General features: G+C 36.3%; 1 protein-coding gene across 6 annotated transcripts in view; it reads right to left on the bottom strand.

Annotated features, from left to right (window-relative positions):
- PAWR (pro-apoptotic WT1 regulator) overlaps positions 1-20861 on the bottom strand; it is a 109120-nt gene that overhangs the window by 9587 nt on the left and 78672 nt on the right. For all 6 annotated transcript variants that reach the window (XR_009543350.1, XM_060165203.1, XM_060165206.1 and 3 more), the window contains exons 4-6: positions 19823-19857; positions 3305-3452; positions 1592-1696 (exon numbers count right to left, since the gene is read on the bottom strand). Coding sequence is in view for 5 of the 6 variants with exons in the window: in XM_060165203.1 (XP_060021186.1) it covers positions 1592-1696; positions 3305-3452; positions 19823-19857 (288 nt within the window). In the remaining variant the exon portion in view is untranslated. The remainder of the gene's footprint in view (positions 1-1591; positions 1697-3304; positions 3453-19822; positions 19858-20861) is intronic.

The raw sequence follows: 20861 nt of genomic DNA, 5'->3' as shown, positions 1-20861 counted from the left end.
CTCTATGATATTTTGTTTAAGGGAAAGGTTTCGAGCTTAAAAAAATGCGAAAGCCACTAAACTAGGTGCTTTAAAGTTATCTGATTCTAGCTCTATGTTCCTTATATTAATCTTAGTACCATATAAACACCAGTTGGTAAATACAAAGGCAATCCACTATAAGTTTTAGTTTGAAGAAAGACTATTTCAAGGTAGACTATTTACTGATGGTTGGAAAAGAAAACATTTATAGATTTATCCTTGCAATTCAAAATACTAAACTTGGAGAAATCAATTTGAATTCTAAGTGTACTACTGGATAGCAAAATTCTGAAACATTTAGTATACTGTCTTTGAACAATTAGGTAAATGAGTTTTAAATGTTCAAACACAGAACTTGTATTTACTCACAAACTAAATTAATGATATTAGGAAACTAATTTGTTGAAACTAACAATAATAAAGATACGGGATTCCTAAAATCACTACAACTGAGACCTACCTAAGATTTAGAATTAAATAATAAAATACATTCACATATCATTTACTAGATTACAAACTCTGTAAGGGCAGGTTTTTTTTTATTCTTTTTAATGAACACACTGACTAAGACAATGCGAATACATCATAGACATAAAAATATTTACAGATTTTATTAAATCATATTCTAGAACCAAAAGAGGGATGCCCGTGTTCCAAACCAAGATGAAAGGCAGTCTATAAGAATGGAAGAGCTTACTTAGAATTAAAACTATTGAATACCTGAGGGTCAAATACTGGCTCAGCAGATAACTATGTGATTACTACATATGACCTTGAGCAAGTTAAACTCTGAGTTTCAGTGTCCTCATCCACACCCTGCAGTTAATGCTGGAGAGCTGTATTAGAATAAGTCTGCACATAATGAAGCTTTCTATTTTCCCTTCTTTTAGAATTAGAGTTAAGATTGGATGAGGAATTTGTTCCGTTTTTCCCTGAAGCAAATTTATTTCTTTCCTCCATCTTATGTAAAGTCTTCGAAAAAGGGAAACTATGAACTCTCTCCTCATTACCATTATCTAAGTATGGCCTAGCATTAATACCTGCTTCTTAAGCAGGGAGTAAATTTTAGGGCTGAAAGAGAAAAAAAAAAGACAGACCTTAGGTTTAGGCTAAACCTAAAGCTGGGGATGCATATGTATAACTGAAGAAAAAAAAGTGGTGAAAATACCACAAAGACAAGGACATATGGAGTTTCTTATGGCAAGACAGTAGCAATTTTAGTTCTTCACTGGGGCAACTCTGTACCAGTACCATTTTATGTGTGGTGCTGACCAAGCTGCCTCTTACCTCCAGACTCTAACAAAACACAGAACAAATCCATTCACTGGTCCATCCCCAAAAGAACAATATTAAGTAAATACAACTGACTGGTAACTGGCCAGAGGAAATCAGTTTATGGAATGAAATGACGGTTCTGGCTACCACAAATTACTATTGCATTAACAAAAGAATGAACTATTTAGTTCATATTATTATTTAATAAAATTAAATAATTTCTTCATATTTATGTATTTTCATCCAGTTGACAGAAAAAAAGGAAACCATTAAACTGAAATATGTGAATACTCACTCGATTTAACAAATCAATTTCTTCTTTGAGTTTTCCAATCATTTCCTCTTTATCTTGCATTAGTCTCACAAGTCTTAAGTTTTCTTGTCTTTCTCTTACCACTTCCTGGTAGATATAATTACAAAGTATTAATTGGGAAGTAACAAGTTGTTTATAATCTTAAATAGCATACATCTGCTAAGTCTGGTGAAGTACCTTAGATACATGAAGATTTCCAATGAATTTCTTAAGTCACTTGGTAAGGAAAGGAGGACCCCATCCCAGAAAAGAACCAGAGAATGAGAGGAATACAGGAGTTGTAAAATATACTTCTGATTAAATCTATGTTTACCCAAGTTTTTAACAAATACCAATACTCAATGACTTTAGCTCTTTAGTTGATCACCACCATTAGTAATAAAATATCTTAACATTTAATGACCAATACCCTGTTGAAGAAAATTCAAAATTTTAATAAAAAATACAAAGTTCAAGAAAAGGAAATGGCTCTATGGAAAACTCTAAACAGAAAAATAATGATCCTCCATTTTACTTCTGGCTCTGCCAGTTAACTGACAATGGATAAAATGAAGGAACTGAAAATGATTACTGGTTTTTAAACTTTTTTTTTCTTTAAACAATGCAACACCTTTTCCAAAGAAATCTTATCAGAAGCCTGGACTTTACGCTGGGTCAGCCACCTTGGGGGCAAAAGTGAAGCAGAACTGAAAAGGTCTCACATAGAATTTGGCTTCTTTCTTACTCACCCTCAGAGGAAAGCAGCCAGCCGGCCTCATTAATCAGCTGCTGCCAACTGCTAGGAACTCAATCCAAACTCTTGTGGAACTTTAAAAGCCCTTCTGAAGAACCCCCTTGAAAACTATTATACTATGTATTCCTTAAAGTTTTTAATTTAAACTCACAGAAACTAGGGTTAAAGTTCGAATGTGAACTAACAATAATCATAATATTATAAAAAGAAACAATTTTTAAAATTCAATCTCTACTTAAAACAATTTTTATATCACAAGGAATAGTTTCAGTTCAGCAAAATAAAACACATTTTCAACAATCAGAAAGTAATTCAGCACCATTATCAATTTTAGGGATTTAATGTTTACAGAACAAAGTTGAGACCCCATGGTTAATAAATTAATGCCAATATTCATTTGAGATGTTCTCAAAGATACTCCTAAACAGGTTTATCCTTAAAATTGTTTCAAACACCACAGTGGCTCTAGGCTCTACCTCACAACCCAGAAGAAAGTCTACAACCTGTACAGATAATATAATAAACACACAGTAGTACATACTGCTAGCAGAGACTTCTAACCATTTCAAAGGCAAAGATTGTTTTCAATATATTAAAGATAACACTTGGCAAAATGAGAGTATCCATTAAATATTAACCAATTCAAGAGCTGGCTCCATTTCTAAAAGTTTTAACATCAACAGAACTGGACAGAAAAGTATTAAGGAAATCAGAAAATGCTTAGCCATTATGCATCTAGAAAATATATAATTAAGAGTGATTCAAAGCTTTTATTTGACTACACATGGAAGTACCGATTAACACTACTGGTTAGCTTCCATTAGTGCCCCTCATTCTTTTCCCTTTTTTGTCACTGTCTCTTCCTTACACATTTCAATTTTTCTCTGTGCTGCTATGAAAGTGAAAAAGGGATCCCAATGGTATATTAATTTCATAAATCTTAAATAATTTGTAATTCATACCTTTTCAAGATCTTCAATTTTCTTTTCCAATGTGCTACTTGAGACCAAATTACCTGAAGCATTTGCATCCCTGTTATACCTGCTGAACCCACTTCTATCTGTTCGGGAAAATCTACTTGAGACATCTTCTTCAGAGGCAGTGGTTGTGCTATGGAAATAAAAAAGATACAAAAAAAATTTTTTTTTTTTAGATGTTGGGGGTAGGAATTTATTAATTAATTTATTTTTGCTGTGTTGGGTCTTCGTTTCTGTGCGAGGGCTTTCTCTAGTTGTGGCAAGCAGGGGCCACTCTTCATCGTGATGCGTGGGCCTTTCACTATTGCGGCCTCTCTTGTTGCGGAGCACAGGCTCCAGATGCACAGGCTCAGTAGTTGTGGCTCACGGGCCTAGTTGCTCCGGGGCATGTGGGATCCTCCCAGACCAGGGCTCCAACCCGTGTCCCCTGCATTAGTAGGCAGATTCTCAACCACTGTGCCACCAGGGAAGCCCCCCAAATTTTTAAAGATACCTAATATTCAGCAAGAAGAGTGCCAGGAGTATTTTCTGTTCACCCTAAACAATTATCATTCCCCTGAGGACACATGGTTATAATAGCCAACTTATTTATAATTATGGAAGTTAATCATTATTCCAACACGATAAAAAAATTTTTTTAAATTAATTCTTTTGACCAGTATCTACTGAGTAGCTGCTAAGTACCAGACACTGTTATGAGTACTGAAGATGGAACAGGAAACACAGATGTGCAAACATGGACTCTGACTTTCATAGAGCTTTCAGTGTAATAGGAATATAACCAATGACAATAAAGCAAGACAACTATCACAATAAGGTAAGTGTAAGGTACTCTGAGAACTATGACAGTGGACCTAATGTAGCCTATCTGTAGTGAAGAACCACTTTCTTTCTCCTTTTATTTTTAAATTCCATTACATCATGGACAAACACTTTTTTTTTGGCTGTGCTGGGTCTTCACTGCTGCACACAGGCTTTCTCTAGTTGCATCAAGCAGGGGCTACTCTTCATTGTGGTGCACGGGCTTCTCATTGAGGTGGCTTCTCTTGTGGCGGAGCACAGGCTCTAGGCACACAGGCTTCAGTAACTGCAGCACACGAGCTCAGTAGTTGTGGCTTGTGGGCTCTAGAGCACAGGCTCAGTAGTTGTGGCACACAGCAGTTGTTCCGCGGCATGTGGGATCTTCCCAGACCAGGGCTCAAACCCGTGTCCCCTGCATTAGCAGGCGGATTCTTAACCACTGTACCACCAGGGAAGTCCCCATGGACCAATACTTTTGTAAGATCAAACAAAAATGAACTGGAAAAATAAAAGTAAAAAAGGCCATACAAAATACAAGCCTAAATGTTTTATTAGATTCAGACCCATAAAATTATATTTCAAAAACAGGATAAACAAAAAAGAAAAGAATTACATAAAACTGCAGAATTTTCATTGGAAGTATGCATATAGGCAATTATAGAAAACAGCTATCGCACTAGCAACTTTTGTCATTTCATAATTCTTATTTAACCAAAAGTTATCACTGAAATAGCCATTCTTCATATTAAACACCAATTCACACATTCTGAACTAATAGCATATGTCAATATTTAAAGTTTTTAATATAACAAATAAGCTTGCTTCTTGCTTTTGCATTAGTTATCTATTACTGCATAAAAAAATATGCCAAAACTTAGTGGCTTAAAATAACACAGTTATTATCTGACAATTTCTGTTGGTCAGGAATCTGGAAGCAGATTAGCTGGGTGTTCATGATTCAGGGTCTCTTATGAGGTTTTAGTCAAGATGTTGGTCAGGGCTACAGTCATCTGAAGCCTTGTCTGGACTGGAGAATTTGCCTCACTGAGCTGATGGTAAAAGGCCTCATCAGTTTCTCACTGGTTGTTGGCCAAAAGCCTCAATTCCTCAGTATGAGGGCCTCTCTACTGGGCTGTGCACGACAAGGCAGCTGGCTTCCAGAGAGAAAGCGACACAACAACCAAGACAGACACTGCAGTCTCTGTTATGACCTAAACTCAGAAGTGACATAATATCACATCAACCCCATGTTGAATGTGGAAGGGGATTACACAAGGTGAAAATACCAGGAGGTAGAGCTTCCTGGGGGCTCTTTTGGAGGCTGGCATCATTCTTGCTAATCTACCGAATCTAGGTTGGACTGATGACAATGCTGATCACAAGGGGTAAGGTATATCTAAACTACCTCTATGATTTGTTTTAGTAGCACTCACAACAGAGAAATTAGTTTCACAGATGTATATTGACCAAAACAGGGGAAGAGACTTTGAAGCAATTTTAGCAAGCTCAGGATATTCAGTTTTAACTTTTACCCAATATGCAGAAAATGACACTTTTCAAAATTTGTCCTCAATTCTTTATTGGTAGCCAGTTCCAAAAATTTATACATCAAAAGTATAGTTAAATCTATAATAACTTTTGATGAAAAATAATAGATTCTTGATCTATTAATTTCCTATGCATGGGTTTTCTTTTGATGGAAAATAAAATTCAAAGTCTTATCAAATTTGTAAGGTATATGCTTATAACATTTTGCAACAGTGCAATATTAAAATCATCACCTACTTACTGATAAATTGTGGAACCCACCATAACAATTTGAAGAATCTTTTCCCCAAAATTTCTAACTTTCATTTTTGTCCTTGACCTTATGTAACACTGAAAACATTTGATATTTCTTTCTTGCATGAAAGGCTAATTAAGATCATTTTTTAAAAAACAATGATGCTATCAGACAAATAACCTTAATTCACATATTTTAAAAGCTGGGGACTAAACTAGTTTCTTTTTAAAAAAAAATGAAGTATAGTTGATTTACAAAACCTGATTTTTTATCTTGTAAAAACATGAAGTGTTCATGCCAAAGGTCAAATACTTTGCCTGAAAATTTCCCTTTAAAAATTATTGTAGGGGCTTCCCTGGTGGCGCAGTTGTTGAGAGTCCGCCTGCCGATGCAGGGCACACGGGTTCGTGCCCCGGTCCGGGAGGATCCCACATGCCGCGGGGCGGCTGGGCCTGTGAGCCATGGCCGCTGAGCCTGCGCGTCCGGAGCCTGTGCTCCGCAATGGGAGAGGCCACAACAGTGAGAGGCCCAAGTACCACCAAAAAAAAAAAAAAAAAAAAAATTATTGTATACCTCAGCATATCGTAACAGCTGATTGGCTCAGCTTCCAAACTATCATTTAGTTGTTTTAAAACCTCAAATTTAATGTATTAGTGTTTAAGTAATTCACACTTTTAGCGAACTGTTAATTTAGTTGATATACCAAGTACACTACTTAGTTCAGCCGACATAACAAGACTTTCTCAATGAAACAAGCAGGAAGTTGATTTACATTCTGGCACAAGTTTCAACATTTTTTCCCTGTCACTGTCTATATAATAATCAGAACATACTCCTGCAAAGCAAAGCAAAACACCAAACCACATTTGTTGACTTGGTAACTCTTCAAAGTTTTATATATCTCAGACAAGCTGTGTTTGTCAGCAAGGAAGCTGAAAAATAAATTCTTCCTTCACATTACTGTCATGTGAGCAAAATCAATGTGCTGATCATATTGTAAGAAAAATTCCTTTGCTATCCTGATTTGTCTAAGAGTTGGTCTTCTGCATGACTAAAACTGTCCCTAAATATACCAAGCTATGGGTGTTGCTGGGAAATATTACATGAACTACCTTCTTTGCTACAGATTCATCCAACACCTTCCAGCGAACATCTTTGTCTTGTCATTTGTGTGTAGTTTTTTAATGTTAGCAACCTGAAGTCAGACTGTAAAAGAAACTCACAAAATACTAATGAAATCCTGAATATATATGAAATCCTGAAGATCTCTTCTGTCAGCTTAACTGTAATAGTTCTTCTTTCAAATAAGGCATTTGTGGTTGTGAATATAATTATGTCATGCATGTAAATGCCACTTAAATTTTGATGGTTTTATTGTTTTAGCAGCCAGTACATCACTGCAAATAACCCACTGTGGTTTTAGCACTTCCCATCAATAATGGCTAAAAATTGAACTCAATATAGAAGGGAGGATACTTCCCAACAAAACTAGTACAAACTCTTTTGGTCTGTACCTCTTTGAAATTACTTCCATCATCATCATTTGGTTTAGTATTACTGTCACATTCAGAAAAGATGTATCTTTTTTTATTAAAAAAATAATCTAGGAAAGCTTCCTTTATCATAAGTAAATTAAGATTGAAAATAAAGAATATAAATTTTAGGGCTTCCCTGGTGGCGCAGTGGTTGAGAGTCCGTCTGTCGATGCAGGGGACACGGGCTCATGCCCCAGTCCGGGAAGATCCCACATGCCACGGAGCAGCTAGGCCCGTGAGCCATGGCCACTGAGCCTGCGCATCCGGAGCCTGTGCTCCGCAATGGGAGAGGCCACAACAGTAAGAGGCCCGCGTACCGCAAAAAAAAAAAATTTTACTTCCTAGATTTAGGTAATACTAACAAAAGCAGAAATTGAAAAGAATAAAAAAGGTTTTTTGTTTTTATTTGTTTTATTTTGATTTATTATATATTTACTTTTTAATTATTTTACTTATGAAACAAGAATATGCCTGATTAAATTTAACACATGATTTTTAAGGTAAATAAATCCTTCTTCAATTCTTACACATTTTGGGTTACAAATGACTAACATAAAAATAACACAGGTAGAGCAGAATACACATTCTTCTCTAGCTTGCATGGTATACTAACCAAGATAAACCATATTCTGAGCCATAAAACACACTTTCACAAATTTATAAGAACAGAAACCATATAATGTCTGCTCTTAGGCCACAACAGAATTAGACTAGAACCAGTAACAGCCCCAAAATAACATGCAGATTAAACAGTGCACTCCTAAATAACACATAGGTCAAAGAAGAAATCTCAAGAGAAATTTTAAAATATTTTGAACAAAACGAAAACGAACCCACAACTTATAACTTGTGGAATGCAGTAAAAGCAGTGCTTAGAGGGAAATTTATAGCAATGAACGCATATATTAGAAAAGAAGATAGATTTAAAATGAATAGTCTAAGTTTCTACCTTAGGAAACTAGAAAAGAAAGAGCAAATTAAATCCAAAGTAAGCAGAATAAAAGAATAACAAGAACCAGAGCAGAAATGAATGAAATTGAAAACAGGAAACCAACACAGAATAATCAATGAAACCAAAAGCTATTTCCTTGAAAATATCAATATAAGCAATAGGCCTCTAGCCAAGCTAACTAAGAAAAAGAGAGAATCTCTTCCAGAAGATAAAAGCAGAGGAAATATTTCCTAACTCATTTTATGAGGCCAGCATTACCCTAATACCAAAACCAAAGATATCGCAAGAAAAGAAAACTAAACACTAAGATGTCTCATGAACATTGATGCAAAAATCCTCAACAAAATATTTGCAAATCAAATTCGAGAATGTATAAAAAGAATTATACACCAAAATCAAGTGGGATTTATTCAAGCCTGGTTCAACAGTTTAAAAAAAAATCAATTAATGTAATCTATCACAGTAACAGGCTAAAGAAAATCACATGATCACCCATAAATTCAGAAAAAGCATTTGATAAAATCGAACATCTATTCATGATAAAAACTGGACAAACTAAGCACAGACGGGAACTTCCTTGACTTGATAAAGAATAACTACAAAAAACCTACATCATATGAAATGGTAAGACACTCAAAAGCTTTCCTGCTAAGATCAGGAGAAGGCAAGAATGTCCCCCCCCCCACACTATTCCTTTTCAGCATCTTACTGGAAGTCCTAGGTAATGCAATAAGACAAGAAAAGGAAATAAAAGTAATACAGGCTGGGAAGGAAGAAATAAAACTGTCTTTGTTCACAAATGATAAGATCATCTATGGAGAAAATGTGAAAGAATCCACACCAAAAAATTCCTGGAACTAATAAGCAATTATAGCAAGGTTGCAAGATACAAGGTTAACATACAAAAGTCAATCCCTTTCCTACACGCCAGCACTGAACAAGCGGAATTTGAAATTAAAAACACAATACATTTACATTAGCTCTCTCCAAAATGAGATACTTAGGTATAAATCTAATTAAATATATACAACATCTACGTGAGGAAAACAACAAAACTCGAATGAAAGATACCAAAGAAGAACTAAATAGAGAAATAATCCCTGTTAATGGATAGGAAGAGTCAATATTGGCAAGATGTCACTTCTTCCCAACTTTGATTTCCCACTATCTACTGGCTCAATGAAAGCCGAATCAAAATCTTAGCAAATTATTTTGTGGCTATTGACAAACTAATTCTAAAGTTTACATGGAGAGGCAAGATCCAGAATAGCCAACACAATATTAATGAACAATGTTGGAGGGCTAACACTACCCAACTTCAAGGCTTACTATAAAGCTACAGTAATCAAGCAGTGCAACACTCGTGAAAGAAGAGACAAATAGAGCAATGGAACAGCAATGGAAGCAGAAAGAGACTCACATAAATAACCCACAAGTGATCTCTGTCAAAGAAGCAAAGGCAATACAATGGAACAAAACAGTCTTTTCAACAAATGATGCTGGAACAACTGGACATCTGCATGCAAAAAATGAAAAATAAGGCAAAGACTGTATACCCTTCACAAAAGTTACTTCAAAATGGATCACGGACCTAAATGAAAAATGCGAAACTACAAAATTTCCTAGAAGATAACTAACATAGGAGAAAATGTAAAAGTCCCTGGATATGCTGATGACTTCTTAGATAAAACACCAAAGGCACAATCCATGAAAGAAACTGATAGCTGGATTCATTAAAATTAAAAATTTCTGCTCTGTGAAAGACAATGTTAAGAGAACAAGAAGACAAGCCAGGCTGGGAGAAAATATTTACAAAAGACACATCTGGTAAAGAACTGTTATCCAAAATATACAAAGAATTCTACAACTCAACAATAACAAACCACCCGATTGAAAAATAGGCCAAAGAACGTAATAGACACCTCAGCAAAGAAGATATACAGATGGCAGATAAGCATATGAGAAGATGCTCCATATCATATATCATCAGGGAAATACAAACTAAAATGAGATACCACTGTACACATATTAAAATGGCTAAAATCAGGATCAATGCTGGTGAAGATGTGGAGTAACACGAACCCTTATTCACTGCTGGTGGGAATGTAAAATGGTACAGCCGCTTCAGTGACAGTTTCGTGGTTTCTTATAAAACTAAATATACTCTTACCGCCAATCATGCTCCTTGGTATTGACCTAAAGGAGCTGAAAACATATGTCTACCCAAAAACCTGCACGTGGGTGTTTATAGCAGTTTTATTCACAATTGCCAAAACTTGGGAGCAACCACGATGTCCTTTCCAGGTGAATACACAAATAAACTACAGAAAATGGAATATTATTCAGCACTAAAAAGAAATAAGCTATCAAGCCATGAAATGATATGAAGGAAACTTAAATGCATATTACTAAGTGAAAGAAGCCAATCTGAGAAGGCTATATACTGTATGGTTTCAGTTATATGACACTGTGGAAAAGGCAAAACTATGGAGAGAATAAAAAGATGAGAGACTAAAATGCTACCATAGTGATGGATACATGTCATTATACATTTGTCCAAACTCACAAAATGTGCAACACCAAGAGTGAACCATAATGTAAACTATGGACTTTGGGTGGTTATGATGTGTCAGTGTAAGTTCATCAGTTGTAACAAATGGGCCTCCCTATTGAGGAATGTTGACAATGGGGAGGCTATCCGTGTGTGGGGACAGGTTTATATGGGAAATCTCTGTACCTTTCCCTCAATTTTGCTCTAAAAACTTAAATTAAAAAAAATCACGTACGTACCACAGCACCTGAACTAGTCGATATCCTGTTCTGAAAGGATTCTGCTTATCATGCACTTAGGTGTGATGATGACAATGTTAAAATGCAATTCAGGCTTCTAAACATTTACTCTCAAGTTTTATTCTTACCTTGTCATGGATTACTTACAAACAGTTCAAGGACCACACTTTGAGCAGCATTATGCTAAAGAATGTTTAAACTCAGACTTAAAAGAGGAATAAGAATGTGTAAATATCTAGAAACAAAGAGTACGTGGCCCTTTGAGAAACAGAAAAATCCAATATGGCTAAAGCATGAAAGGTAAATATAAGGGTGATAAGATATGACACTGGAAAAGCAAGCAGGAGACCTGAAAGCAAGATATGACACTGGAAAAGCAAGCAGGAGACCTGAAAGCTCTTTTATGAAGAATTTCAACTAATGGTCTCCAAATTTATTCATTACATACACATTGGTATGTATATTTATCTACTATCTTTATAATCGATTTACAATATCATTATGTTTGGTTATATATTACATATTCATATATACTTTATTATACAAACATATGTAAATCAAATAATATGATTTATAATGTGATATTGTTAAAATATTATCTGTATCACTAAAAATATAACATAAAGGGGTGAAAAGATTTTAAATGTACATCTTTTTTCTTTTGGCTGCGTTGGGTCTTTGTTGCTGTGCGCAGGCTTTCTCTAGTTGCGGTGAACGGGAGCTACTCTTCGTTGCGGTGCGCGGGCTTCTCACTGCAGTGGCTTCTCTTGTTGTGGAGCACAGGCTCTAGGCGGGCAGGCTTCAGTAGTTGTGGTGCACAGGCTCAGTAGTTGTGGTGCACAGGCTCAGTAGTTGTGGCTCGTGGGCTCTAAAGGGCAGGCTCAGTAGCTGTGGAGCATGGGCTTAGTTGCTCCATGGCATGTGGGATCTTCCCGGACCAGGGATGAAACCCGTGTTCCCTGCATTGGCAGGTGGATTCTTAACCACTGTACCACCAGGGAAGTCCCTAAATATACATTTTAATTATTTATGATACAAAGTTTTTTGTTTTCACAAAAACTGACTATAGTATTTTTTTTTTTTTTTTTGGGTACGCGGGCCTCTTACTCTTGTGGCCTCTTCCGTTACAGAGCACAGGCTCCGGATGTGCAGGCTCAGCGGCCATGGCTCACGGGCCCAGCCGCTCCGCGGCATGTGGGATCTTCCCAGACCGGGGCAAGAACCCGTGTCTCCTGAATCGGCAGGCGGACTCTCAACCACTGCGCCACCAGGGAAGCCCGACTATAGTATTTTTAATGAAAGTATAATTTGAATATGCTTCACTTCTGAGGAACTTATTTTAACTCTTTGTGATATATAGAGATTTGAAGGTGTAGTTCTATGCATATTTGATTTTTAATGTCTGTAACAGCAGAAAGAGATGTCTCACAGGAAGAATTTAAAGTTTTTTAAATTTTCACTTAAAACTCCAAAGCAAGCATCAAAATTTTTTTCTAATTTATAAGAACAGATCTGATTTTGTGTATCTTGCCAACTGAACACCACATGATCACCTTTGCGTTTATATACTTATTTTTATATTCTCCTTAAATTCCCCCCGACCTATCCATTTTGTATTAGTTAAACAACATAATAATTCATAAATCCATCTAACCATTCAAATTACACTATTGTGCAACATTTAGAAAGTGAACAAAGCACACTTTCCTCAGGATACCTCAAATACTAAATAATCATCTGATACATAGAACAAGGGAATAAATAACAAGTACATAGTGCTAGCTATTAAGTATACAGTGGGCCCTACGAATCTGTGGGTTCCACATCCACAGACTGAACCAACCCACATTGAAAATATTCAGGGGGGAAAAATGCTAGAAATTTCCAAAAAGCCAAACATATTTATATAGCACTCACACTGTATTAGGTACTATAAGCATTCTAGAGATAATTTAAGTATACAAGAGGATGTGCATAGATTATATACAAATACACCATTTTATACAAGAGACTTGAGCATCCACAAATTTTGGTATCCTCAGGGTCCTGGACCCAATCCCCGCTCCGTGAATATCAAGGGATGACTGTAAATGTCTTACTGTCTTTTAGATTAAAAGGTAAATACAAACAGAAGATCTAATATTTCCCTCCTGCATCCTAACATTATCTTGTGCATCACCCTGCCTTGGAGACCAGTTTAGACTCATTTAAAGGTAATAGGAAGTCATTAAAGCAGGGAAAGTGACAGAATCATTTTAATAAAATGCACTAGAAATGAGCAAAACTGAAGGCAGCGACACCAGTTTGAAGGGTATTGTAATCATCTATGTAAGAGATGATGGTGTCCCTGGACTTCCCTGGTGGTGCACTGGTTAAGAATCCACCTGCCAATGCAGGGAACAAGGGTTCGATCCTTGGTCTGGGAAGATCCCACATGCCGCAGAGCAACTAAGCCCGTGCACCACAACTACTGAAGCCACACACCTAGAGCCTGTGCTCTGCAACAATAGAAGCCACCACAATGAGAAGCCCGGGCACCACAATGAAGAGTAGCCCCTGCTCACCACAAATAGAAAAAGTCCACACGCAGCAACAAAAAACCTAACGTAGCCAAAAATTAATTAATTAATTAAATTTATAAATAAATATATATATTATATTTATATATTATTTATTTATTTATTTTAAAAAAGAGATGATGGTGTCCTAGATTGGTGGGTTGGCACTGGAGCTACAATGACTGAGTTTAAGTGAGGTTGTGAAGAAAGGGGAGGGGAGGGGAGGGGAGGGGAGGGGAGGGGAGGAAAGGAAAGGAAAGGAAAGGAAAGGAAAGGAAAGGAAAGGAAAGGAAAGGAAAGGAAAGGAAAGGAAAGGAAAGGAAAGGAAGAAAGGAGGGAGGGAGGGAGGGAGGGAGGGAGGGAGGAAGGAAGGAAGGAAGGAAGGAAGGAAGGAAGGAAGGAAGGAAGGAAGGAAGAAGGAAGGAAGAGTCAAAAGCAATGTCCAGATTTCTGACTTGAGCAAGAATGTATTTTGATACCAACTACTGAAATCCACTAAGTTTCACAAGTTTACTTTTGAACATGCTGAGTTTAAGATGCTTCTAAGATATCTAAAAGTAGACATTTGAAAGTTGTTGGTTATACAGATATAGAGCTAATGATTTAAAATCATCAACATAGGTATATACAGTAACCAAAGTCACCAGAGTGAAAGAAATTTCTAGAACAAATACACAGAACAAAAAGAGAATAGTCTAAGACAAAGAGCTGAGTAACATCAACACATAAAGAGTAAGTACAGGAAAGGAAGAACTACAAATAAAAACTGGGAAATACTGGCAAAGTGGCAGGAAGAAAATCAAGAGGGTAAGGTATCACCAAAGCCATTATCTATCATGTTATAAAAGAGCATTAGAATCATTTTAAAGGACCTCTTTTCACTTAAAAAGAAGTCCACTTATCTGCATCAACCACAGATTATTCAAGTAGAAACCACAACGCTGACAACTACAAACGAAAACCTAAAAATGTGGATATCCCTTAATATGTTTGTTTGCTTGATGTACAAGCTTAAAACAGCCTTTCAAAAAGTTTAACCTATTAACAATTTTAAAAATCCTTCCTATTAGGCCTGTCAATACACAAGTGATAATATCATACAAACTCAAAACAAGGAATAATTATTACTGAAAAACATGATCAGTGATTTATCCCCATTAGGTATTAGGTTTGTAAAGAACACTGTCATAATTGTGAATAACTGTGTTAACTGATCTTATTACCAAATTTAGCTCTGTTTATTTTAAAAACAGGGGCTTCCCTGGTGGCACAGTGGTTCAGAGTCCGCCTGCCGATGCAGGGCACATGGTTCGTGCCCCGGTCCGGGAAGATCCCACATGCCACGGAGAGGCTGGGCCCCTGAGCCATGGCCACTGAGCCTGCGCGTCCGGAGCCTGTGCTCCGCAACGGAAGAGGCCACAACAGTGAGAGGCCCGCATACCGCAAAAAAATAATAAATAAAAACAAATGTTTTTAACCTATTTTTGAGGGCTGGATATGTACAGCGCAAAATACCCAGAATAAAAGATTGTTTTATTAACTCCAAAAAGATTGTAACGTTCTATTCAGGAATGTTAACACAAATCTCTAACCAATACAATTCCAAAAAGAATCCCCCTCTGCCCTTAGCTACAAAGTATTAACCATAATGTGCAGAAAAGGAAAAAGAATAAACAGTATCATCAAAGATAAATACCACCATTTACCGAAATTTTCCCCTCTGGGAATTTTCATATTTTCTGTGGAAAGACTAGAAGGTGTTGTGTTGGGGGATAAAACTATCACGAGAACAAGATTGGCAGCATTATGAGATTACAGCTAAAGGAATTTTCCACTAAAATAGATATTTTAAACCTTAGCAATTAGAAGAAATACAAGACCCATGAGTAAAATCCTAGTTTTAGAATGGATACCAAATATTTAGAAGTATTAGGTAAGTCGGGGAATTACTAAATAACCAAGAAGTACATGACTGGTCTCCATATTTTTAATGTTTCACTATCTTATTCAATTCCACCACCACTGTCCCAAACAGTCCCTCACTCTGGGTAGGTCTTCTCTCTCTTCTCCCTTTAAACACACACACACACACACACACACACACACACACACACACAGCAACAACTAAAGATCAAAATCATCTCTCAGACTCTTTATTAAAATTGTGATACATATTCACTGTGGGAAACAGATAACATGAATCAATATCTCCAGTAACTCCACCAACCCAGAGATAACGGCTGTTATATTCTACAATATATTAGTAGTTCATAACCTTTTTGTATTGCAGATCTCTTTGAAAATCTGATGAAAAATATAGCTCTTCTCCCAGATAACCATGATATTCTTTTATATAGAATTTTAGCAGCTCATCAATAGAGTTCAAGTTAAGAACACATATATATTATGATAGATGTTGTTTTATATCATACTCTTCGTAATATGCTTTCCCTCTCTCCATTTAACATAAATAGGTAATAATTTTCCTATAATTATTAATTCCTATAATTAACGGTTTTCTAAAGAATCAGTTTAATGCCTGTATTGTAACTTTATATTAATATGCTATAGCTTATAACCTATCTCACTGTTAGAAATTTAAGTTTCTTCAGTTAGGGGCTATCATACTTGTTCATTTCTGGTGTGTTAAGTATAATGAATTATCCTAAAGAAATCACTATAAACTTAACCAAGTAAACATTCCACTAAGAAAATTACACATTGGGGGAAAAAAAACCCCCAAAAATACATAACCACTGATCCATCCTTCTTAAACCTTGAGTTTCAGAAATTTCAAGACTCCCCCCTCCAAATAATTATCCAAAGTTATTTAAACATGTTTTAAAAAGGAGTTCAGTGAATATGTTAAGAGACGTTCTAGGTAAACAGGAGTTGATTCAATAAAATAGAGCTCAACTACAGTGACTGCTTAACAAACTCAATGCTTAAAAAGTACATCCTTGATATTTGTAAGAAAAAAATTAATATTTAATCCATAATTTACAAGAGCACACAAACTAGTCTTGTGGGTGGCTTGTACCCTCTAATGACTTTTTCAGTTTGTCTAGTCGTATATATATCATAAGTTATTTGGTTTGCTGAAAATATTTTCTAACATATAATGCCAAATTTCTATCCTTTAGCCCATTCCTCCTTTTTTCACCCCCATTAATCAGCAGACACCCTTCTCCAAATAACATACATTCTCCAGTCTTTGCTACAACTTGCTGACAGATTAATGAAAGTAATGAACTGTTGATATACAATGTAACAAATTCCTCTAGATAAGGAATTGATAATTTCAGATCTAGATTTTGTGCTTGTTTTTATTTGGTGTGTGTTCAACTACGAGTTGCTATGAGTCCATGAATAATGACTAGAAACTTTAAAAAAAAATTGTTGTTGTTTGTTTTATAACAGTATTAAACATGGCTAAACCTTTGAGAGCTAAAAAGTAACAAACCATGTGCTTTAGGCTATGAAAATAAAAGAAGTAACAAGTATATGAACAGGTCACAAGTAAAATAATGGTCTAAAAAATGGGTGGGATGGGGAAGGGAGGGAGATCCAAGAGGGAGGGGATATATGTATACATATAGCTAACTAACTTCACTGTACAGCAGAAACTTATACAACATTGTAAAGCAATTATACTCCAATAAAAAAAGCTTAAAAATAAAAACATACATCATGTGAAATCAATTTTCTACCTAATTTAACACAATATGTAAATAAAGCTTTTGATGAGGATTTGTAAATTATTCCCCTAATGATTCTACCTAAAGAATGCAAATCTGAAAAGTGCCAATTATAATTTAAGGTTTATAATTTAATAAGGATTAAATATGTATGAATGATACAGCAAACTTGGTAAGTTACTGAAGTTTATTTTTATTCCCCAAACCAAAAACTGATGATAAAAACTCTTTTGGTTTGAAAATGTGGCCTGGAAATAGGCCAAATCAAAGCTATTTGATTGGCAATGCTTTCTAGCAAAAGAAAAAAGAGTCTTTCCAGTTTAAACTATTCATGTTAAGTAAAAATTACCAAGCACAAGTTTCATTATATCTACATCAAAATTACTCAGAAATGAAAATAAAAGCAGCAGCAGTGGCAAACATATCAGACCTACTTAGTCAATTGTTGATTACCTTGGCCTTCTTAACTCTTTTAAAAGGTAAACACTGGGACTTCCCTGGTGCCACAGTGGTTAAGAATCCACCTGCCAATGCAGGGGACACGGGTTCGAGCCTGGGCCTAGGAAGATCCCACACGCCATGGAGCAGCTAAGCCCTTGCGCCACAACTACTAAAGCCCACGCACCTAGAGCCCACACTCTGCAACAAGAGAAGCCACCGCAATGAGAAGCCCACACACTGAAACGAAGACCCAACATGGTCAAAAATAAATAAATTTATTTATTTTTAAAAAAGTTAAACATTGAGTTTTATCTATATAATAACTTAGTATTAAAATTAGAGCTCTTCTTAATCAATGTTTTATTTTAGATGAATTATAATAACCACAACTTTTAACCAAATATTTTAAACTTTAACGTAAAAGTAGGGCAAGACAGAGGTTTTATATGTATAAATCTAGGTAGACTGTCTTGTGCAAGCATGCGAGTTCTGGAGTCAGGTTGCCCGAGTTAAAATCCAGACTCTTCTGTTCACTAGCTTCGTAAGCACAGTGAAATGATTCTACCTCTTTATCCCACTTCACTCACCTATAAAATAAGAGTAAATATTATACCTACAGTACCTACCTTACAAGATAACTTTGGGAATTGAATGAGATCTCTACATAAAGCTTCTTGGACATTATAAGCACTTGATAAGATTTACCATTATTCCATTAATTATTAGCACAAGCATGACCACACCTTCTGCAACCTTCATGGCTTCAACAGGGAAAGAAGCTAATATCTCAGTCATCTCCGTTAAACAACTTATACTTAATTGTGATTTTCCTCCTATACATGTGTACACACACTCAAACACATTTCTGATAAAAGCATTACTCCTTGTGTATAGCTGGTGCTATGGACTTGCTAGGGTCTGAATGTTTGTGTCCCCCCAAAAATTCTGTTGAAATCCTAACGTCCAATGTAAGGGTAATAGGAGGTGAGGCTTTGGGAGGTGCCTAGGTCACAAAGGTGGAGTCCTCATGAATGGAGTTAGTGCTCTTATAAAAGAAATCCCACAGAGCTCTCTAGCCCCTTCCACCATGTGAGGACACAGTGAGAAGCTGTTAGTCTGCAACTGGCAGACTGGCTTTCACCAACCAGAACCTGACCCTGCTGGCTCTCTGATCTCTGACTTCCACGCTCCAGAACTGTGAGAAATAAATTTCTGTTGTCTGTGATATTTTGTTATAGTGGCCTGAATGAACTAAGATCAGAATGAACTGGATACTCCCAAAATTCATATGCTGAAAGCACTAACCCCGATGTGATGGTATATTTGGAAGCAGGGCATTTGGGAGGTAACTAGATTTAGATGAGGTCATGAGGGTGGGGCCCTCATGATGGGATTAGTGCCTTTATCAAAAGAGACACCAGGGAAGCCACCCCTTCTCTCTCCACCATTTGAGGACAAAGTAAGAAGGCAGCTCTCTGCAAGTCAGGAAGAGAAGCCTCATCAGAACCAGACCATGCTGACACTGTGATCTTGGACTTTACAGCCTCCAGAACTGTAAGAAAATAAATTTCTGCTCTAGCCATCCTGTCTATAGTATTTTGTTATGGTATCCCAAAGCTGACTAATACAGATGGTATATCTGTATTTTCAGTGTTTAAATACACAAGGGAAAATGACACAGTTTTTCTTTTGCTAAGTTCATCAAACCCTTACAAATTCATGGTGTTTGCAGTATTCAAAGACTGCAGAGTATGTCAGAATAAGTCATGGTCAGAAAGACATTACACTCCTGCCTACGATGTAATTTCTTTTTAAGAGCACAATATTAAGGTTTCTTATTTTTCAAACAGCTGTTTGAAACAGTTCTAGTTAGTTAAGCCATGGTCAGGAAGACATTACACTTATGTCTACAATATGTTGTTAGTCATAACTTAAGGATTCTTACCTTTTGTATCTGCCTGAAACTGTTCTAGATGGCTCCTGTAAAGTAAAAATAAAAAATGACATATCAGTTTGGGTATGTGTATAAGCACACAATTCCGTATTCCATAAAACTACTGACAGAGAATACTGGAACAATTACCATTGTTTTTTTTAATAATTATTTTATAGATTTATTTATTTTTACTTATTTATCTTTGGCTGCATTGGGTCTTCGTTGCTGCTCGCGGGCTTCCTCTAGTTGCAGCAAGTGGGGGCTACTCTTTGTTGTGGTGTGCGGGCTTCTCATTGCGGTGCTTCTCTTGTTGTGGAGCACGGGCTCTAGGCGCACGGGCTTAAATAGTTGTGGTATGCAGGCTCAGTAGTTGTGGCTCACAGGCTCTATAGCGCAGGCTCAATAGCTGTGGCGCACAGGCTTAGGTGCTCTGCGGCATGTGGGATCTTCCCAGACCAGGGCTCAAACCCATGTCCCCCTCATTAGCAAGAGGATTCTTAACCACTGCGCCATCAGGGAAGTCCCTTTAAAACTATTTTTGAAACCACAGGAACTAGATTTAAATGTTTAATCACTGGTTATTTAGATAAAGCAGAAAGAAATACTAAGGTTATGTGTATGCACTCAAAGTACATTTTATTGAATGTAGATAATAATGATTCCATATGGAACTTTTCCCCTTAAGTTTCACAAACAGTACTCCAACTAACATTTTATCAAGGTTTTCTTTCATAAAAGTCCCTAATCTTATTTTATATGAACTAAAACTTAAGGCACAGACCTTGAATGATATCTGTCTAAATATGCATTAGAAAAAATGCTAATAATGCCTTAAGTTCCAAAACATAACACCTCTCTCACTTTGGTTATAAATGAAATATTTCAAAACATGACATCAGCTTGATTATCCAGACTATCTCTTGCTGCAATGAAATAGGCAAAATTGCTAAATAAGAATAGCCCTTGTTGCATTTACTGATTTGTGGGTAACTGATATATTGATTGTAATGGTAGAAACAACCTGGCAATAAATAATATTTCTGAGGCT

This window comes from Lagenorhynchus albirostris, chromosome 11 (assembly GCF_949774975.1).
Source record: "Lagenorhynchus albirostris chromosome 11, mLagAlb1.1, whole genome shotgun sequence".
Classification (NCBI taxonomy): domain Eukaryota; kingdom Metazoa; phylum Chordata; class Mammalia; order Artiodactyla; family Delphinidae; genus Lagenorhynchus; species Lagenorhynchus albirostris.
This window is presented reverse-complemented; position numbering and strand designations above follow the sequence as displayed.